At 34.9% G+C, this 20226-nt stretch overlaps 1 protein-coding gene across 1 annotated transcript in view; it reads left to right on the top strand.

Annotated features, from left to right (window-relative positions):
* Positions 1-20226, top strand: part of LOC149788481 (OTU domain-containing protein 5-A-like) — a 42982-nt gene that overhangs the window by 6746 nt on the left and 16010 nt on the right. Inside the window, exons 3-7 of the mRNA XM_089974468.1 lie at positions 2452-2516; positions 4778-4934; positions 7336-7484; positions 12317-12379; positions 15202-15333. Of these exons, the coding sequence (XP_089830594.1) occupies positions 2452-2516; positions 4778-4934; positions 7336-7484; positions 12317-12379; positions 15202-15333 (566 nt within the window). The remainder of the gene's footprint in view (positions 1-2451; positions 2517-4777; positions 4935-7335; positions 7485-12316; positions 12380-15201; positions 15334-20226) is intronic.

Here is a 20226-nt window from a genome sequence, read left to right as displayed (position 1 = left end):
AATACTGGCTGCCATACATAGCCTATCATGTGCTGAAAAATGGCATTAAACCCCACAACAACAACAACAAAATGAGATATAATGAAAGAAACTCTGGTCATTTGTGTAATAAAAGAATGCGGTAGATATAAACATTAAATAATGTTGCTGATACATGTTCTGTATCGAGATCGCAGCATATAAAACTACATCATTACAATTGGAACATGACCCCTGTCTTATTTATTTAAGATGCAAGTTTCTTGGAAACAGTAGCTTACTGAAGTAGAATTAGAACATAATCATTGTGCTTGTTTTTCTCCTAATAACATTTACGGTCACCAGTTTATGGTTTATGCTTTTCCAGTACATTAAAAAAGTTCTGTCATTTTTATTACTCATCATATAAATTTGAAATTATTCTTAAAAGAAAGACTGCTGCATAAAAAATATAGTGTAAGAGTTAATTTGCCCATTCTAGACCTATATGTACTTGTGTTATTTTTTTATAGCAACTGTATATGGTCCATTTCCATGCAAACATATGCTTTCTTTAATTTCAAGAATTGTCTTGTAGAGTCATTAATCTATATTTTGATATTCAAGTTAGGTAGAAGACCAGTCTGTACTTGTAAAGAAAATGGTGCCAGATGTTTTGCAAAATGGGAATTTATAGTGTCTTGTGGGTGAAATGTTTTAGATCCATTGGCAGTGTATCCCCTGGGGAGTAAAATTGAGGGTGTAAAAAAAAATGTGGGGTCATAACTGGGGTTAAATAAAAAATGTGGGGGTCAAAAATGTACTGACAAATTTTCAACAACATACTATCTTTCTCTCTAAATATACAAATAAACCTACATGCACAATTAAGAAACAAATTCATTGTCAATTCAAAGAATAATTTTATTCATTTTTCTTTTAGTTTAAAGTCGTACATCTTTTTGTAGCAATAGTGTAGACCAACACATTACATATAAACCAATACAAAAAGCCAAATAAATCTTTTTATCCAAATGGCAGTTAATTTACTGCCTCTCATAAAATGTGTACTATCATCGGTTTCAGTGTACTTCGTCCTAGAACACATTTATCCAAAAATCAAAGAGGCTAATGATTCATCTTCTTTCTAATAAGTTACACTTAAACTTAAAATTTTTCTTTTATTGCAGGAAAGTTAAAAACCAACAAAATATGCAAGACCCCTAGACTTTGTAATCCAAATAACGCAAACGCATTTGTCTCTGCAAGTTTATTTCTTTCTTTGTTGTGAAAGAATGTCTTGGGTGATAATGTGTTGTCCAGACATCTTGTGGCAGACGAGGGCAGATTTGTTAAATTTCTTAAATCCTGTCAAGAAAGGGTTATTCAGTTTTGCAGTCTTCGCAATCACTTGATCAGAAGTCACACCGGTAATCCTAATGGATGTGCCGTATTACAGTCAAGGGAATTATTTTCTCCATTTTTCATTAAAGTTAGATCCACAGTTACTCTTTTGTGTTCTGCTTCTTTCACTTTTTTCGCTAATTATTCTTAGTGCATGCTGTTTTAATCTCGAAATCACTTTCTAGTGCAACAAGCATTGAGGTCAAACATCTGGATGACATCTTGCTGAGCTCAATGGAAATAGTGTGAGAGCTGACAAGATTAGGGAAAGTTACTCATCATAACATTGCCTATACTAGTCTGGTTCCCTGTTTCGTATGCTCCCTTCATTGCACTCTTCAATACGATTAGTGGAGTGCAATGCAGGGAGCATACAAATCAGGGAACCAGTCTTTGCCTATGCTTGAAGTATACACTATGCCATCCCTCATCCAAAGCATTGGATATTAAATAAATCCTCATCACATTATGCAAATCCTATGCGTAAAAAAATGCACTGCAACAAAACATGTGCATCAATTTTCTCCAGCGTGCATCCCTGACTCACAAACGTGTAAAGGAAACACTGTCCAATGGATCTTTTTAAACTTAAAACCATGTCAGTTAGAAAAGGACAAATCAATACAGCTTTACAAATCTGGAAAGAACAGTATGAGAATGATGTAATACAGCACTCGGATTTATCACAAAAGAATGTGTGGACACCACAATCAGTCAGCAAGAGTTAGACCTGTAGAGAAGTTGAGTAGTGTTGAATATAGATAATTTTGAAGTATGCTTTTTGTGTTCTGGTTCCAATCCACATGGATTTTGCCAATAATTTTTGCCTGCTTCAGCTCCATTGTATTAGCAAAAATAATTGTACATTTTTCATTCACTCTACTATAATTATGACAGGTAATGTATCGATTGTACTTTTTATGCTCAGATTATGCTTTTTACCACTTACTTTAGCAAACATTACGCTTAGAACTGACCTGTATGTGTAAATTGCTTGATTGAAAGTTGGTCTACATGAATAAAATCAAATAAGTGTTGTCCTGATAATGTTAGCAACTCTGCATATACAATTTTCTTGTTACATTGCAGCTGATCAAGTTTATGGTGACCAGGAGATGCATTCTTTGGCCCGAAAACATTGCATAGACTATATGGTAAGTTTAAGACTAGCTCTGCCATGTTTTGATACCAAGAGCATACAAGTATTTGATAACTGAATACAGTTGGATAAGTTAGCATGTCGTTTGAAATGAAAACCAGCACTTCAGAAATATGAGAAAAGGGCTAAAGAAATTTGAAGTTAGTGCCCACAAGATTTCGATTTGTGACTGACATAATACAAACTTATTTAACAAACCTTTTGAATGTATGTTTCTTCTTGCAAATTCAGTCAACACATTTTGTCACATTAAAATTTTCCTCAGTTGGTGATCCTATCTTAGTTTTAATACAACCAAAACCATCCTAACTTTAGATTGGTTTTTATTCTCAGGTTAGCTGTAGATCTGTTCATGATGATCTTTGTTGTCTGCCATTTTTTGTGGGAAACATTTTTTTGCAGTATGTAACCATATTCATATAGCATTGAGTAACCCATCAAGATATTTAGTCATTAATAAGTTGCAAATAATGTGGCCACTGTGGACTTTGAAATACAGTCGTCCCTCCCCCCTTATAAGGCCACCCCTATTGCAGCAGGGAAGTGGCCATATAATGAGGGTGGCCTTTCTAGAGGGGGAAGACAAATGCAAATAGTAAATACATGTGAAGAAAGTCACAAGTACATTCTAAAACATTTAATATTTTCATTAAAAAAACGCATGTTGCGAAATAAATGTAAAACAAACTGTTTCATAATTTTAAAAAGATTGTTATGAATAACTATTGATATAGTTTTAAAACTATCTTTATAATTATTTTGCAGATCACATCATCTGTCACAATGTTGGTAACAGTCTAAAAACAAACCAGTCTCGTCACAATTAAAAATATCCTTGCTGTCATATCCCTTGCATATATTGTTTAGTCTTTTGATCCAATCTTCGACAACTTCATTATTAACATCAGCTGATTCTCCACTTAGGACAGAACATTTAATATTGTGTCGCACTTGAAATCTGTGCAACCATCCGTTACTTGCAGTAATGTCGTCATATCCCAATTCAACTGACAAAATTGTTGCTTTTTCTTGTCATTCAAATCAGGATACAAACATCTCATGGCTCAAACAATCTTCCTTTCTCTGTCCATTTAACCTTCCCTCTTCTGCAGAATTGTTTCCTTATCTTTCACGATATTGTTTATCTGAGTCTTTCTGACATTAGTTTTCTGCAAGGATCCTCGACCCACCCACCCTCGGTCAGTTGAATTACTTTGACTTTCTCATCTAAACTGATAATTTTTCTTTTCCTCGATGACATGTTGATCTTTTCGCAGTAAGTTATACATCTTGCCAACTACAATACTGATAAAACAATTTTTTTTATGCATATAAACAAATTACTGTGTGTTCTTAAAGGAAGTGATCTTGTCATGTTGATTTGTTAGTCACAGTCTGGTACCCTATTGTTTTTATACATTTCTTTACACTAAGTGAGAGAAGCCAAAACGGCTTCGATATGTACCATTAACATCACACAGATTTGACCTTGCGTCCATTAGGATTTGTAATTTTGACAATTATTGTCAGTAATAATAGCCACTAATTATCCTTGTGGACAAGCTCAACATCTTACTAAGGGAAGCCAAAAAGGCAATCAAATCATTTCCTGCTGACTTTTGTATTGTACATTGACACTGCCACTTCTCAGCTGTTACTACTTTTCAATAATTGTAATTTTAATGATTATCAGAGTGACTAAACCGGACATCTTATGATAACACAGCAGTAAGGCTAATTAGATAACATGTACTTACCTTTTTGAATGGATTCAAATTTGAGTCTTTTTTGGCTTTATGGAATAAATGTTGCTTCTTGTGAGGCGTAAATGATATAATATTAATCTTAGTGGTACATGTAACAAAAACCTGACATCGGGAAACAGAAATCGGGTTACTTAACACACGTTATGAATAAAATACTGGTTCCGGATACATATTAAAATAAAATGCAGCCGCGTGTGAGGGGTAAATTTATATTATTGCACTAATATGCTGGTCGCTTTAGCCAGGGTTGCCTTTTGTGAGGGGTACTTTTGAAAACAAACTTGTTAATGCCAACGTATTCTGGCCGTAAGGAGCAGGTGGCCGCTGGTCGGGGGGGGGGGGGCATTCAAGAGGGGGACTACTGTCATATAAAGAAGTGATTCTGTGCTTATGACCTGGTATGTTTTATAAATATGTGCAGAATTTGACATACTTCTTATGCCCTATGTAAATTATTAAGAAATCAATGTGTCATCTTTCTTTTTTCCAGGCAAAAAATTCAGATTTCTACCAACATTATGTAACAGAGGATTTTACGACTTATCTAAATCGTAAAAGACTGGACAGTTGTCATGGCAACCACTTAGAAATGCAAGCAATCTGTGAAATATTTAACAGACCAATAGAAGTTTATCAGTATAGTTTAGGTATGTATTGTAAATGTTGGAATGAACATTAAAACTCAGTTTGCACAGCTTGATTCATACGATAAAAAATTTTGCTTTGTGCTATTAAGTGGCAGACTTTTAGAGTATTAGTAGGTATATGAAAGAAACTGCATAATTTTATGTTTGATTTTCATTTTGCAGCAGTCATGATATGATAAGAATTGCTAGGATTGTTCTTTCTAAGATTAAATGCTCCTCAAAGACCTGTTTGTATTGAACAGTTGCTTTTAAGTGGCTTTTTCCTTTGTTGAGAATGCTTTGAATCCTTTATAGAGCTGCAGTTTGAATTTATACTCACTTCTACACCAGACAGGTAGAAATAAATTTACCATACCCAGCAGAAAAATTTACTTGCCCAAAAAATAAATTTTGTATGCAGTATCTTTTGCACCATGCAGTAGTGCTGTAATCATCCTAAAATTTAATCAGTTTGGGTGAAACATTGCTTTTTTTAAGGTACAAAAATCAAATGGACCATTCCATTTTGTTCTCAACCCATTCAATAATCCGGATCAGTAAAGCAGTGCAGGAACAATAGCAACTCATTACTGCAGACTGGTATTCCAGCCTTTTGTATATGTAACGTCTTGGTATATTCACTGAAATTTCAGTGTTTGGGTACCTCATTAGTTAATAAGTCTTTCATAGTATGATTAATTTGCATAATGTTTGAATAAATTCAGACTTTAAAGTAGGTAATTGGTGAGAATGAGGCTTTATAGTCTTTAAATGTAACTCTTTAGAGTCATCTAAATGCATCCAAAATGGCAGACTTATAGGATGAATAGTGTGATGTGTCGGGGGTTGAAATAATTGAAAATTAGAGAATTCTAAAAGAAGAAGAAAATGGATTGTTTGCAACAAGAATGGATAGACATTGTTGGCAATAGTGATTATTGTACATTTATGGCTTTGAATTCACAGATATGTACTTCACCAGAATTTTGTCACTTTTACTGAATCTCAGTCGGATTGTAATATTGACACATTTTCTGAATGCATATGCTCAGCACGAGTATTGCATAGATATTGAACACTTCTTGAAAATTTTAAGATATTTTCTAGTGACTGTGCTATTTTGGAAATAGCAAAATTTACAAACGTGAATGCACAGCAAGAGACTGATCCAAATCAGCACCAAGGGTGCTTGGACTCTTGTTACATGATCAGAAATAAAGGCTTTTTATTTCTTTTATATATGGGTGGAATGTATGATTTTTGACAGAGAATTAATTGTATAGGGCAGAAGTTTGGAGAATTTTTATGTGACATGTTTGCCCAGGTAAAATGCTACATGCATTGCATCGATGATACACGTAAATAAATGATTTGCTCGCCTGTGGACTGTCTTGGACTTTCATTAAATCAAACAGTTACAATCAGAGTCAAAGCATATCTTTAATCACATTTGTTTCTGTAAAGAACAGAAATGTTGTAACCTATTTGTGGCTTTCCCTGAAATTCAACATCATATTGCATTGAACGTGACAATGGATACAAAACAGACCACATGATACTCTTCATTTAACATTTTTGAGTGAATAAAATTAAATTTACCTTGAACTTATCTTTTGATATACCTGTATAATCACCTGTGTGAGACTAAAATTTGTTTGAGTATATTTTCTTAGACCTAAATTTGTCTTCTTGACAACGGTACCAATGAATATGAAATAATAGTATATTTCATGTTTTTAATATTTTTAAAAAATGTATTTTAAAAAATCTCGGCTAAGGTGGTCTATTGTGTCCATGACCTGCATGTAACAGGACTAGTTTAGTGGGATCTCCCTTTTGAAAGTCTTCAACAGTGGTTCATATTGTGTGGCTTTCTGCTAAATAAAATTGTCCCAGTCTTCCAGGAATATTTGATCTAATGGAAACATTTTTTGTATTTTTGTTTCTAGTATTATATACCTGCCTTAAGTGAAATACTTGGTACAACCCAATTCTCAACAATAACTCTAACTCTGATAACAAACATAAACTTCTTGATGATAACAATCATCAAAATCAAAATATCTTGTTGCACTCACACTGATACTGACACTGACATATTGTCTAGAAAGCATGTACTGTATAAATAATTGGCAGAAAAAAAAGTTTGTTTAAGCAGGCATGCTAATGGTGAAGAACACTAGCCCTGCACATTTTTTAATTGTCATGGGCATCAAGCAGTGGATTCTCCAGTGCTGGATTAATTATTAGTTTGAATTTTGTAAAATGATGAATTTTTAAAGCATTCTGTTAAACCAATATAACATGCAGTGAAGAAAAATCATAGCAAATAGTTTTCCTTATTTTTGATAGAATTATAATGAAGTTTTTGTGTATCATAGCACATAAACAATTCATCTAGCATAATCCTCATACTTTTCAGAACCAATTAATACTTTTCATGGAGCATATAAAACAGATAATGAACCTATAAGGATAAGTTACCATCGGAATATACACTACAATTCTGTTGTGGACCCGTATAAAGCCACGATCGGCGTCGGACTTGGTTTGCCTAGCTTCCAACCTGGGGTAAGTTTACTGGACACATTCAAGTGCTGAATATGTCATGTTTGCAGGTAATGATGAATTTACATTTGAATCATAAGCATGTTTTGATTTTCAAAATACTTTCAGTTTTGACTGGCTCAGTCATGACAAGGAAATGGGAGCTAACTTCCTTTCAGAAGGACACACCCATGCAGCCAATCTAATGCTGGCCTTGGTGGGTATTAAAATTCAAGCCTTCTTATTACAAGTCTGTCTCACAATGATCTGAGTTAAACTGGTTTGGAACAAATGTTTGATACCACATTTCCAGTGGCTTTCACGTTTGAATTTTAGTTAAAATGTTTTGTGTTTATAGACCACTCTTTTGAGCATTTAGATATGATTTCCATAAGATAAAGCATTTTATGTTTTGATGTCTGTCAATATGTCTGTCTGTTACCAATTTAGTTTTTGCACAATGACTCAAGTTGTCCACCATCAGCATTTACCAAACTTTGTGAATGTCTTGCACTTTGGATAGGGGAGAACCTCTGGGCTGAATGTTCAATGTGATTGAAAGAAGAAAAATGGTTTTCACACAATAACTTTAGTTCTAGATCACATGCCTTTCCCATACTTTATTCATGGAAGAAGGCATATTAATTTAGTAGTCAGAAATTATTGTCTCTGGCTGAAAGAAGAGAATTCGTTCCATGCAGTAACTTGTGGTGTCCACCATATACAGTTTCCAAACTTGGGGATGACTTCCACTTGGGATAGGGAAATTGATTTCTGGGTCATTGGTCAAGGTCACTGACTGTAGAAGAAAAAAATGTTATTTGTCCAATACCACCTATTCAACATTACGTACCTGGACCATATTTTGTAGAAGGCTTGTACTTGGGTTGAGGATGAAGCTGATCATTTTACTTGTTAAAGGTCAAGGTCACTGTGGATGAAAGAAGATAAATTGTTTCTATCCAATAAAATTAGTTCTAAATCACAAACCTGGACCAAATTTAGTGGATGGCTTGCATTTTGGGTATTTAAAAAGCTTGGATTTGAGAGTCAAAAGGTCAAGGTGACTGACTGAAAGAACAAAAATGGTTTCAGTGAAAATTTCAGTTCTTGTCCAAATTCATTTACAAAACTTAGTGGTTGATTTCCATGTTGGGTAAGAAAGAAGCCAGTTGATTTAGGCATTAAATGGCAAGTGGGCAAGGTCACTGTAAACTGAAAGATGAAAATTCCGGGTTGCCTAAAAATTTGACTTGTAAACCATATTCCTTGACACATAAGGTATGTAAGAGACCTATTTATTTTGTGGTCAAAGTTCAAGGTGATTGTGCCTCAAAGAAAATTGAGTTTTACAGAATAATCTTTCCTTGACCAGATTATGTGGATAATTTACACTTTAGATGTTAAAGAAACCTATAGATTCTATAATCTAAGTGTCACAGGTCATGGTCATGTTAAGTTTAATAAGAAAATAACATCATCTGCTTATTAAGTTTAGTGTGTCTTAAGTGTTTGCATAAAGTAGTATTAAATATGGGCCAGGCATATAATGTGTCCTTTATGATATTCTTGTTTCCTGTGAAAATGTGTTCTCTGGAACAAAGTTTGATGAACAGTCAAAAAGCCATTGTTGCTTGCCCATTTCATGTGTTGAGTATGCATCTTAAAGTTTAAAATGCAAATCTACATAAAAAAAATAATCTTATTGCTTCTTTCCAGAATCTTGTTTCAGTTTAATATTTAGACTGATAATTTTTCTTCTGTATCACAAAGTACTCTTATTCTGGAATTTTTAAATGTACCAACTTAAATAATTAAGTGCTTGATAATATGTAAAAAAAATATTTAATTATAATAAATTTGATGAGAGAGATGGGGGTGGGGTTATGCTTGTAAACAAACAAAAGGAAAAAGAAATTAACAGATTTCATTCTGTTATTAAAATACACAAATGTGAGAAATGTATTGATTTAATTTTTCACTCCTCCAATTACTTTTAAATTGTTTGCTTAAAGGAGACCAGAAACCAATGGAAATATAATAATAAAAACACTATAGAAGAAAACCTTATTCTGAAGTATCATCTGCAACCGTAATGCCAATATTTAAATATTGGCATATCTTCTAGGAGCTGAATTTCCCCGACCTGGTATGCAAAATTTATGCGCCTATTTGGTTACTTTCGGGATGTGATGTTATAGTAGCGACTCCAGCATCCCAAGTGGGAGTTGCCAGAGTAATTGAAAATGTTGTTTTGCGTTGCTTACATTGTAATAGCACATTAAGAAAAGCCTGCGGAAAACATTTGTTTTCTTTTCCAAAAGATGTTGGCATAAAGTATGGATACATTGTCACAAGTGAATCGATTTCAAAGCAACACCATACAGCACTCTGTGCTCATTACATTTCTCAGAGGAATGTTACTAGAGGGATCCAGAAAAAATGGCAGCTCTAGGATACGCAAATGCTAGGCCTAGAGTAAAAGTTGGCACTGTTCCAGACATACCGTTGGATATTTTAAATCCTGGGAAAATTGTTAGTTTCGAAAAAAAAGGCTGAAGGCCGACTAAGTGTTCACAAAATGCATCAATCAATTCACAGATCTTTTATCTACACCAGCAGTGCTAAAAAAAAATCTGATAGCTCGACACCTCTGGCCCCACTGATTTTAGTTCGGGCCCATCCTTTATTCAAAGTGAGGTGCCCGTCTGGCTTGTCGAAACAAAAATTGTTTGCCTGAGTTAACTTTGATAGAGCTGGTGAAATGAGTGAGTAAATGTATTTTCAAGATGTTGACATACGTGCCTTAACACAGCGCAGTCTAAATCAGGTCACCACTGTCCTAGGTAAACTGAGATCTGATTTTAATAAAATGGAAGCTTTGCTAAAAATATGATTCTAAACCTGCCGTGTTTTGAGAAAACACAATTTTCAGTAATTTTTATTTAAAAAATTCAAAATTAAAAACAAAACTTTTAGTTTATGCCTGTTGTATGTGATATGTATAATTTTTCATGCAATCTGAATAACCCATATTTGTGTTTTATGTATATTTAAAACGTTTTTTGTGTTTGATGCAATCAAAGTTTAGATTTGAATTTGACTTTTTCATAAGCCAATTCTAATTCACAAGTAACTTTTCCAACTCATTTTTTCTATCTATCTCTCAATCCAATTTGACTTTTTTCCATCTCTTCCTGACAGATGTGTGTGTGTGTAATTCGGATTTTTAATATAGCTTTAAAAAAAATTCAGTCATGTCGCTACCATGTCTGCAGTGTGGCAGCTTATAGTTTTGTTTGTTTTGTTGTGGGGTTTAACGCCATTTTTCAGCACAATATTGGCTATACATGGCAGCCAGTATTATTGGTGGAGGAAGAACCAGGGAAACCCCCCAGAAAGAACCACCGACCTACAAGAAGCTACTGGCAAGCTTTCTCACATACCCTTATAGGCCGAACCCAAGACTCGAACCCACGCAGACAGAGGTGAGATGGCTGCGATCTGTAACGCTTTAGACCACTCTGCCACTTGGGGCCCCGGCAGTTTATAGTGATGTCTAGCATGGGGGCATCATGCAGCAAACATGTAGCATGACATCTCACCTAGTCACATTATCCTGACACCAGTCCGACCAGTCCTAACACTAATCTCTTAATGCTGCAGACAGATTGAATTTGAAAAATTACCTTTTAGAATACTGTGAGTTATTCTAAAAAAATTTTTTTTAAAGGCTCACAATATCCAAAGAAATTTCAGAGGCCAAGATGTTGCTTCATTATTCACAGACCTGCCAACTCTTACGATTTTGCCATAAGTCTTACGAAAATTATTCTTAAAATATGTACTTACGGCATACTAGCAAAAACTATGGAAAAATTATCTTTAGCTAAGGATTGCTGGTTTCCTGCAAATTTTTGTCCTATGTCAGCCAGATGATAGAACATGTTAGATTGTAATTGTAATCCATTTGAAAACAACATATTTAGCAGTCAAACATTCATTCATTAAGAACTAACCATTGCAACTTGACTTTATCTAACATAGCTTGAGACATTATAGAATGGATGAAATAGTTGCAATGTCACCCGATGCTTTACTTCTGTCTGCTCTGAGTGCTGGACAAGATAACAATGAAGCTGTCCAGTACATGTACTTGGTGCTATTTATAGAAAATGGTCATGTGACCAACAGCCAATCAGATTGCATAGCGCTTGCTGACCAAAAGAGTGCAAATGGTAGATTAGTTTGTATTGTCAGCAAGATTACAGCAAAATATTGGAATATTGGAATAAATTGACAGTGTTCTGGCTAAATTATACATGATACAATGTTATTTCATTATACAGTTATGACTAACACATAAAATATGCGCAAAATAATCATTAAAGATTACAGTACATACCAAATCTGTTTATCAAATGCTGTCAAAACATCATGAGTCAGCATGTTCCAATACACAATGCAAGTAACAGAATTCACTTGCTAAAATGCTGAAAGGAAATTCACCAGACTAAGGGACTTACACTACTAATAATGGGTATTTTCCCCCTGCCACTCTGTCCATGCCCTCCAGATTGAGTGGGCAATCTGTAAAAACATAAAGAATATACTGTATGTTTGGCCTTCTGTCTGTCATGTCTTGAATAGGTTTTTATTTGGTCAAATGTACAGGTACTGTGGTCAAGTATTTGTGTTTCATAAATGCATTTCTGGTATAAATGAAAATGTTAAATGAAAGCTGTGGTACAGACTCATAACATAACAGATTAGTTCCTTATAACATATATGCCTTAAAGTCCATCGTGGTTGTTCACTCTATTCTACCTTTTTTCATGTATATGCTTTTCTTCCAGCTTGCTGAAAAAAATTTGATGCGAGATGCCAAAAGAATATCTGAGGATTTACATTTGGAAAAGGTAATTTCACATTTTAAAATTCAGTAATGGCAAGAAAATTTCTAACTTACTGATGATGTTTAACCCAACCAAGTAGTGAGTATGAAGCCAATGTATCCATCAGAGATTATTTGGAGGTGGTTGGATATCATCACTGCATTGAAAAATCACGACTCTAGTGATAATATATCATGATACAGAGAGAGAGACTCTTGCTATCAATAGATTATGATAGTAAATGAAACAAACTAAAGTATATGTCATTGTGGCCATGTAGGCACATTTATTCAAATTATTAATTGTTGCTCTAAAATTTATTCAAAAATAGTTTAACCAGAATCTTTTGAATGGTAGCCAGGTACTAGACTGAGTCAGGAAAGAAAGGTTTATCATAATAAATAACAGGATGGTACAAATTTGTTTTCAGCATATGCAGCTTTTATCACAGCATGTGGCATTCAATTTGGTTTGTACTTGATCACGCCTTTAGGTTGGCCTTATCTAAAAATGTCCACATAATTTAACATTGATTTTGCTGCATGTACTTCTCGAGGTGTGTATATAACAACCTTTGAAAGCAATATGGATGTATGAGGACCCAAATAAAGTAAATAATTGCCATATAAAGGTATATATCGTAACATTCTAAACATTAACACTCATTATTGACTGTGTTTTCAGAATTCATACATGATCTTTATGGCTTTTGTTATAAATGAGAAACACTGTCCAAAAATGAACAGTCTGTCCTCCTCCATTGTTTATCCCTTTCAGTGAAATAAACATGATAGCTTAAAATATGTATAAACACTGTTGCCTAGTTTACTCTTAGTTCAGATAATTTAAGTCTAGCATGAGACAGCTGTTGTTGATCCGAAATATTTTTCAGATATCAATATTCACAGTTTTATTCATTTGGTAATTATTGTTACACATGAGTATTAATTGCAGGGTTCCAGTGTGGGTCTCGAATTCTGAAAAAGGTCTAAAATTTTAAAATTGCTTTTCCAGGTCATGAAAATATCAGGAAAAATTGAAAAGTGACATAATCATCTTGAAACATTTTTCATTATTTCAGCACTCATAGTCATAAACTAATAATGTGACTGTTCTTTTGCATTTAGGGGCAGTGTTAGTATACATAATCAAAACTGTGTGGAAGGTTCGTAAATTTTATATTTAAACCTGGAAAAGGTCTGGAATTTTTCTAACTCTTTACCTCATAGAGTTGGTTGCTGTAAATAGAACACCTGTTACATATTTGACTCCATAAACATCAGCCTGCCTGTTGAATTTATAGCAGTGTAGTGTATATTCAGTTCAACATCAATTTTAACTATTTTACATTTTGGGTATTTTTCAAAAGCTGATCTTTATTGTTATATAATTATTTTTTTACAGAAAAATTTGTATGTGCTTTAAAATCTAGACAGAACTTGTTTACCGTCAAGCCAGTGAAGCCATGTGATCAGCTGTATCCACCATTTCTTAAGCTTGAAATTTACCTGTTCTTTGTCTGTGTCTGTATCACTCAATCATCTGAATCTGATGAACTCAAAATCAGTGTTGCCTACATTTATATCGTCTGATTTAATAAAGCTTTCATAGTCTTAATTTTAATCATCCAGACTCAAGAAATTACTGAACAAAATCCAAAATCTCCATTTTAAATAGAAGATTACAATTAGATCTTAAATAGCAACCACGTGATCTAACATAATGGTCATTTACCTCAATGAATGTGGTATCTAACAGAGGATTTTCCCCAGAGGTTGCACTACAGAAACCAGCTACAGTAGGCATCCAAACTGCTTCCATGTGGATGGTGCAGAGGCATCCAAACATGCTTCCATGTGGATGGTGCAGAGGCATCCAAACATACTTCCATGTGGATGGTGCAGAGGCATCCAAACATGCTTCCATGTGGATGGTGCAGAGGCATCCAAACATGCTTGCATGCTAATTGGGTAGAGGCATCCAAAGGGTCACATTATGTAAAGGGTTAAATTTGTGGCAGAAAATAGGTAATTGCATTTGTTAAACTTACCATTCTAAAATATGTATTGTTTTACCTCCCTAAAAGCGCATGTCATCTTCTGGTTAATAAGTGCATCCCACCTACACACACCCCTTTTCAATTTAAGCAAGTGCCTACCTTTGACATTGGTGTATCCAGTCAAGAAATGTGATCAAGAGGTCATGTTACTTCATTTAATCCTTCGACTCTCAAATTTTGACTAGATATACATGCCTAATTCTAGGGAAAATGACATTAGCACATACTGTGTTTAGTTTCCAGAGGCTGAGTGACTTTTAGCTCTCCTGTCCAAATGGCCACGGAAGCTTATTTTATGGCCCATCATCTGTCATTCATTGTACATATGTCTGTCAACGATTGCTTTTTACCTCATTTGGAGTCTGTATCTTTGATTCAGTTACAATTAGATTAAGAATATGGGTTTATATCATCAAAATGTTGGATGATTTCAGTAATGACCAAGAATGATGCATATTAAGGAGGTGATCTTCTACCAGATTGGCTAACCTTTTTAGGTAATATTTCACATCATATATATATATATATATATATATATATATATATATATATTGGTATTATTATGTTGCAACCCAAATATAGTGTATATCATATAACAACTGAGCAGAAGGTAGACAGCTAGAATGACAAAGGGACACAATCAAATTGTGTGTGTGATCTGGAGCAGTATTTTAAGGATGTGGAACAGTCCTAGCTTTATCATTGCGTTACGGTACATTCACTTTGATGGTCCTCCTTGAGAATTCTTTTGAGTGTCAGGTGATTTTTCTATGTTATTTTATTGCAGGCTATGTTCGAGGATAAGTTGAGAGAGACTGACTGGGAGGTGACACAGGAGACCATTGAGGAACAAGTTGCAAGGGAGTCTTACCTCCAGTGGCTTCGAGATAATGAAAAGCGGGCTGTGAGACATGGCTCTGTAAGTACCACTGATGGTGACTAGTCAGCGAATTGACACATTTGCAGTCTGCTGTAGAATTCATGATTATGTAATATGTGTACTTGTGAATAATCTGATCCTTTGTTTAAATGTCACATTGATGATTTTTGTATCATCCTGTTATAAATTCTTATATAAATAAATTTGTCATTAAATCTACAAGAAAAATTTGTTAGCTGTACCAGTATTATTTATATAGATGTTACTTTATTATGTCAGTTACCATATACACTGACTTGCAAGTCATTAATTTATAATTGATTTGACAAATATTTGCACATTTAGTTCACTGGTAAAAACCCATCAACAAGCACTAACTTAATTCTTGTACCAGATAGCCATGTTATGGTTAGGTTTTTGTTCGTTTCCCTTACATGTCTAAGAATGTTAGAATGCCTAGCTTTATAAATAAACCCCCAGTCAGCATCATTTATTGGAAAGGGAGGGGGGAGGAGCTAGTCTGTACACAGGAATATATATGGTACTTATTACGTCAGCATGGTTATGTCACTTATTGCATTTAGGCAGTTTAGTACATGGAACTATGGAATGGATTTTGTTACTATGTAACCTTGGCATAATATACCTGTTAGATTATGAAACGGAAGTAAAGAGAGAAAAATATCTTTCTCCAGAGATTTACAGAGTTTTCTATAAAACTCTGCTTGCCCACAGTAAGTTGATTGCAAAATTTAACTTGCCCTTGGGAAATTCGAGATTGCTCCAAACATAATATTCCAACACTAGTAAAACCATACTTTTTAAACTTTTGTTTTCTTTTTATCTTTGTTGGTACCTTAAAACCAAAAGTCAGTAATTAATGTTAACAAAAATTTGTATGTAAATAATACAAGTAGATTTGTTGATTATAAAGCATTAGAAGAGCTAAAGCAGATGTGTACTTGTGTATGGACAGATAAATGGATAGATATACAGAGTTTGGAAACAGCTAGATTTTCAAGTAAGAGTGAAATTAACAAAAGTTAGGCTCTTTGTAACAATTTATTTATACTTACAACTGAATGATTTGTGAATGCTTACTTTATCCATTTACTTGACAATTATCATATCGACACCTTGAAATCAGCAACATGCTTCAGAATATTTAACAAGCTGACTATTGAGAAGGAGGTCTCCTGTACTGATAATGTAAACATCAGATCATAAACATGGCTTAAGGGTGCTGCATTTTTGTAATATGAATCACACACTTTGAATGAAATCTTCCATTTGGTTAATCATTTGAGTTTTATTTCCAAATTTACTGGTCAAAGAAATTTTACAAGCTGTATTATAAACGATTACCTTAAAATTGGTGGCATGTATGAAAAAAAACAATCCCAGGCAAACAGATTGTTTAGAGTCTATAATCTGTCAGACTGCCAAAGGGTAACTTGTACCTGAAAGTCAGTGAATCACAGACAAATACAAGTATTACAATTACAATGTAAGTGACAAGTCATATTATAAATATTTATTCTTTATTTGTCAAAACTTGCTTTAAATTGTAAATATTAACATTATCACATCTTTGAGAGAAAACACTGACCATGACATAGACTACAAGATGTAAAGGACACAATAGATGAAAGAAACTGGCCAGTTATGTAGAAGAATGATAAACACTAATTGAAGGTGCTGATATATGTACTGTTTCAAGATCACAGGGTGTGTGTGTGTGTATATATATATATATATATATATAACTTGCAGAACTTAAAGCATTAGGAACTGAACACTACTACTTGTTGGTAAAACAATTCACACAGCTAGTGCTTTATGTACTTTGTACATAACACCAACTTTTAAATAAAACTTTTTGTACCTTGTATTCCCCTTTAAATGTTTTGGACTTTACCATGGACAAGTACCTTGTAAGCTTGAGCTTGCTGAACTGAATTTGAGTCTGTACAGGGTTTTTGGACAAGTGGATTAGTAAATCCCAGCTTCTCACTAATGAAATGCTGATCCATATTCAATCATGACTGTTGTTCCCAAAAATAGAACAATGTTCAAATGACTTCTCAAAAACAGCTGAACAGAATTGTACAAAATATAGAAAGCTGTGTGGCTTGAATGTGTTTAATTATGGATGCTCAAATATGGCTGCCATTAACACATTAACCCCTGGAGGTTTTTGCCATTTTTGCCTGAAAATCGAGTAGGAAACGCATTTTGAAAGCTATTTCTGAATAGACTCGAAAACACCAAATCCCCGGTCATCTTTCAATAACATACTGCCTAGTTGTGTTAGAAACATCGTTTTTCGTTGGCTATTAGACTCGCACATGAGCAGAAGGGTAAAAGTTGGACTTGTGGTTGTCTTTTTTTTTTTTTTTTGCTAAACGGAGCCATTATTTTTGTATGAAGACTACTCTTTATTACAAATGCCCATCTTATCCTACTTTTTGCAAAGGCTTATCTGTCTGCTTGCAGTTGATACCGGTTTGCCTTAGATCTGAGACCAAAAAGTCTAAAATCCAGACACAAAATGGGATTCCGACCACGGGAGAATTTTGCGTAAAAAAAAGTCGGGTCCAAAAAATGAGGTTTTTCTATCTGTATTTTGTAGTGCAACTAGATATTCCAGATTATTTGGTATCATTGTAGAGCTACATCTGTCTACCTTTCTATAATACCATCCATGTTAGTGTATCATGCATGACCATGACGCTACAGAGCTCGGCAGCAGGCTACTACCTCCTGCCCCATAAAGTCGTTGCTAGGGGTTAATGTGTTAATAAAACTAAATTTTTTGAACAGTTGCTTCTTTTCGAAAAGTACTGAACATAAACAAACCAGATTTGACAGAAAGCATCATATCATTTATATTAATCCATCATCAGATATGGCCACCATGACCAAAACAAGAAGGCCTTTTAATAGCTGCTTCTTACAAAATGAATGAAATCAGAAAATTAAATTAAGAAATCCATTCATTAAATGAAATGTTGTGTATTTGCATAAATGCAATTTCCTTTGTCAATAATGTAACCTTAAAATAAATTAAATCTTGCCATGCACAGGCTGATAAAATCCCTTAGTCTGTTGTCCCAGATTATACATGTGCAAGCTGATCCCTTAGCCTCTTGTCCCAGATACATGAGCAGGTTGATCGGATCCCTTAGCCTGTTGTCCCAGATTTTACATGTGCAAGCTGATCAAATCCCTAAGCCTGTTGTCCCAGATTATACATGTGCAGACTGATCAAATCCCTTAGCCTGTTATTCCAGATTATGTGCAAGCTGATTAAATCCATTAGCCTGTTGTCCCAGATTATACATGTGCAGGCTGATCAAATCCATTAGCCTGTTGTCCCAGATTATACATGTGCAGGCTGATCAAATCCCTTAGCCTGTTGTCCCAGATTATACATGTGCAAGCTGATCAAATCCCTTAGCCTGTTGTCCCAGATTATACGTGTACAAGCTGATCAAATCCCTTAGCCTGTTGTCCCAGATTATACATGTGCAAGCTGATCAAATCCCTAAGCCTGTTGTCCCAGATTATACATGTGCAGACTGATCAAATCCCTTAGCCTGTTATTCCAGATTATGTGCAAGCTGATCAAATCCCTTAGCCTGTTGTCCCAGATTATACATGTGCAGGCTGATCAAATCCTTTAGCCTGTTGTCCCAGATTATACATGTGCAGGCTGATCAAATCCCTTAGCCAGTTGTCCCAGACTATACATGTGCAGGCTGATCAAATCCCTAAGCCTGTTGTCCCAGATTATACTTGAGCAGGCTGATCAAATCCCTTAGCCTGTTGTCCCAGATTATACATGTGCAGGCTGATCAAATCCCTAAGCCTGTTGTTCCAGATTATACATGTGCAAGCTGATCAAATCCATTAGCCTGTTGTCCCAGATTATACATGTGCAGGCTGATCAGATCCCTTAGCCTGTTGTCCCAGATTATACATGTGCAGGCTGATCAAATCCTTTAGCCTGTTGTCCCAGATTATACATGTGCAGGCTGATCAAATCCCTTAGCCAGTTGTCCCAGACTATACATGTGCAAGCTGATCAAATCCATTAGCCTGTTGTCCCAGATTATACATGTGCAGGCTGATCAAATCCCTTAGCCTGTTGTCCCAGATTATACATGTGCAAGGTGATCAAATCCCTAAGCCTGTTGTCCCAGATCATACATGTGCAAGCTGATCAAATCCCTTAGCCTGTTGTCCCAGATTATACATGTGCAGGCTGATCAAATCCCATAGCCTGTTGTCCCAGATTATACATGTGCAGGCTGATCAAATCCCTAAGCCTGTTGTCCCAGATTATACATGTGCAAGGTGATCAAATCCCTTAGTCTAATGTCCCAGATTATACATGTGCAGGCTGATCAAATCCTATAGCCTGTTGTCCCAGATTATACATGTGCAGGCTGATCAAATCCCTAAGCCTGTTGTCACAGATTATACATGTGCAGGCTGATCGGAGACCTTAGCCTGTTGTCCCAGATTATACATGAGTGGGCTGATCAAATCCTTTAGCCTGTTCTCCAGATTATACATAGGTTGGAAATTCAGCCAGTGCACTTGCCAATGGAGAAGACATGTTCAAAATTTAATTAAGCAAATCTTGTGACAGTTTGGACCTCATAAAGCCTGTACAGCAGAGTATATGCATGACACTAGCCAGCATCTTCAGAAAATTGCTGTTATTAGGAGTTGCTAATACTCCTCTAGGAAAGGCAGTTTTAAAATTTGCTGAGAACAAAATGAAAAATGAATGTTGCTTTCTTCAACATGACCTACACTTTAGCTTAATATGGAAAGCCATTATCTGCTATGGAAACACTAGAGAGAAGAGTGTCTGAATTACAGTTAATTCCTGGCCATTCATGCTGATACAAATACTGATGC

Source organism: Sinohyriopsis cumingii, chromosome 11 (assembly GCF_028554795.1).
Source record: "Sinohyriopsis cumingii isolate HCF-2022 chromosome 11, ASM2855479v2, whole genome shotgun sequence".
Taxonomy (NCBI): domain Eukaryota; kingdom Metazoa; phylum Mollusca; class Bivalvia; order Unionida; family Unionidae; genus Sinohyriopsis; species Sinohyriopsis cumingii.
Note: the sequence above shows the minus strand (reverse complement) of the source record. Positions and strands in the feature narration are given on the sequence as shown.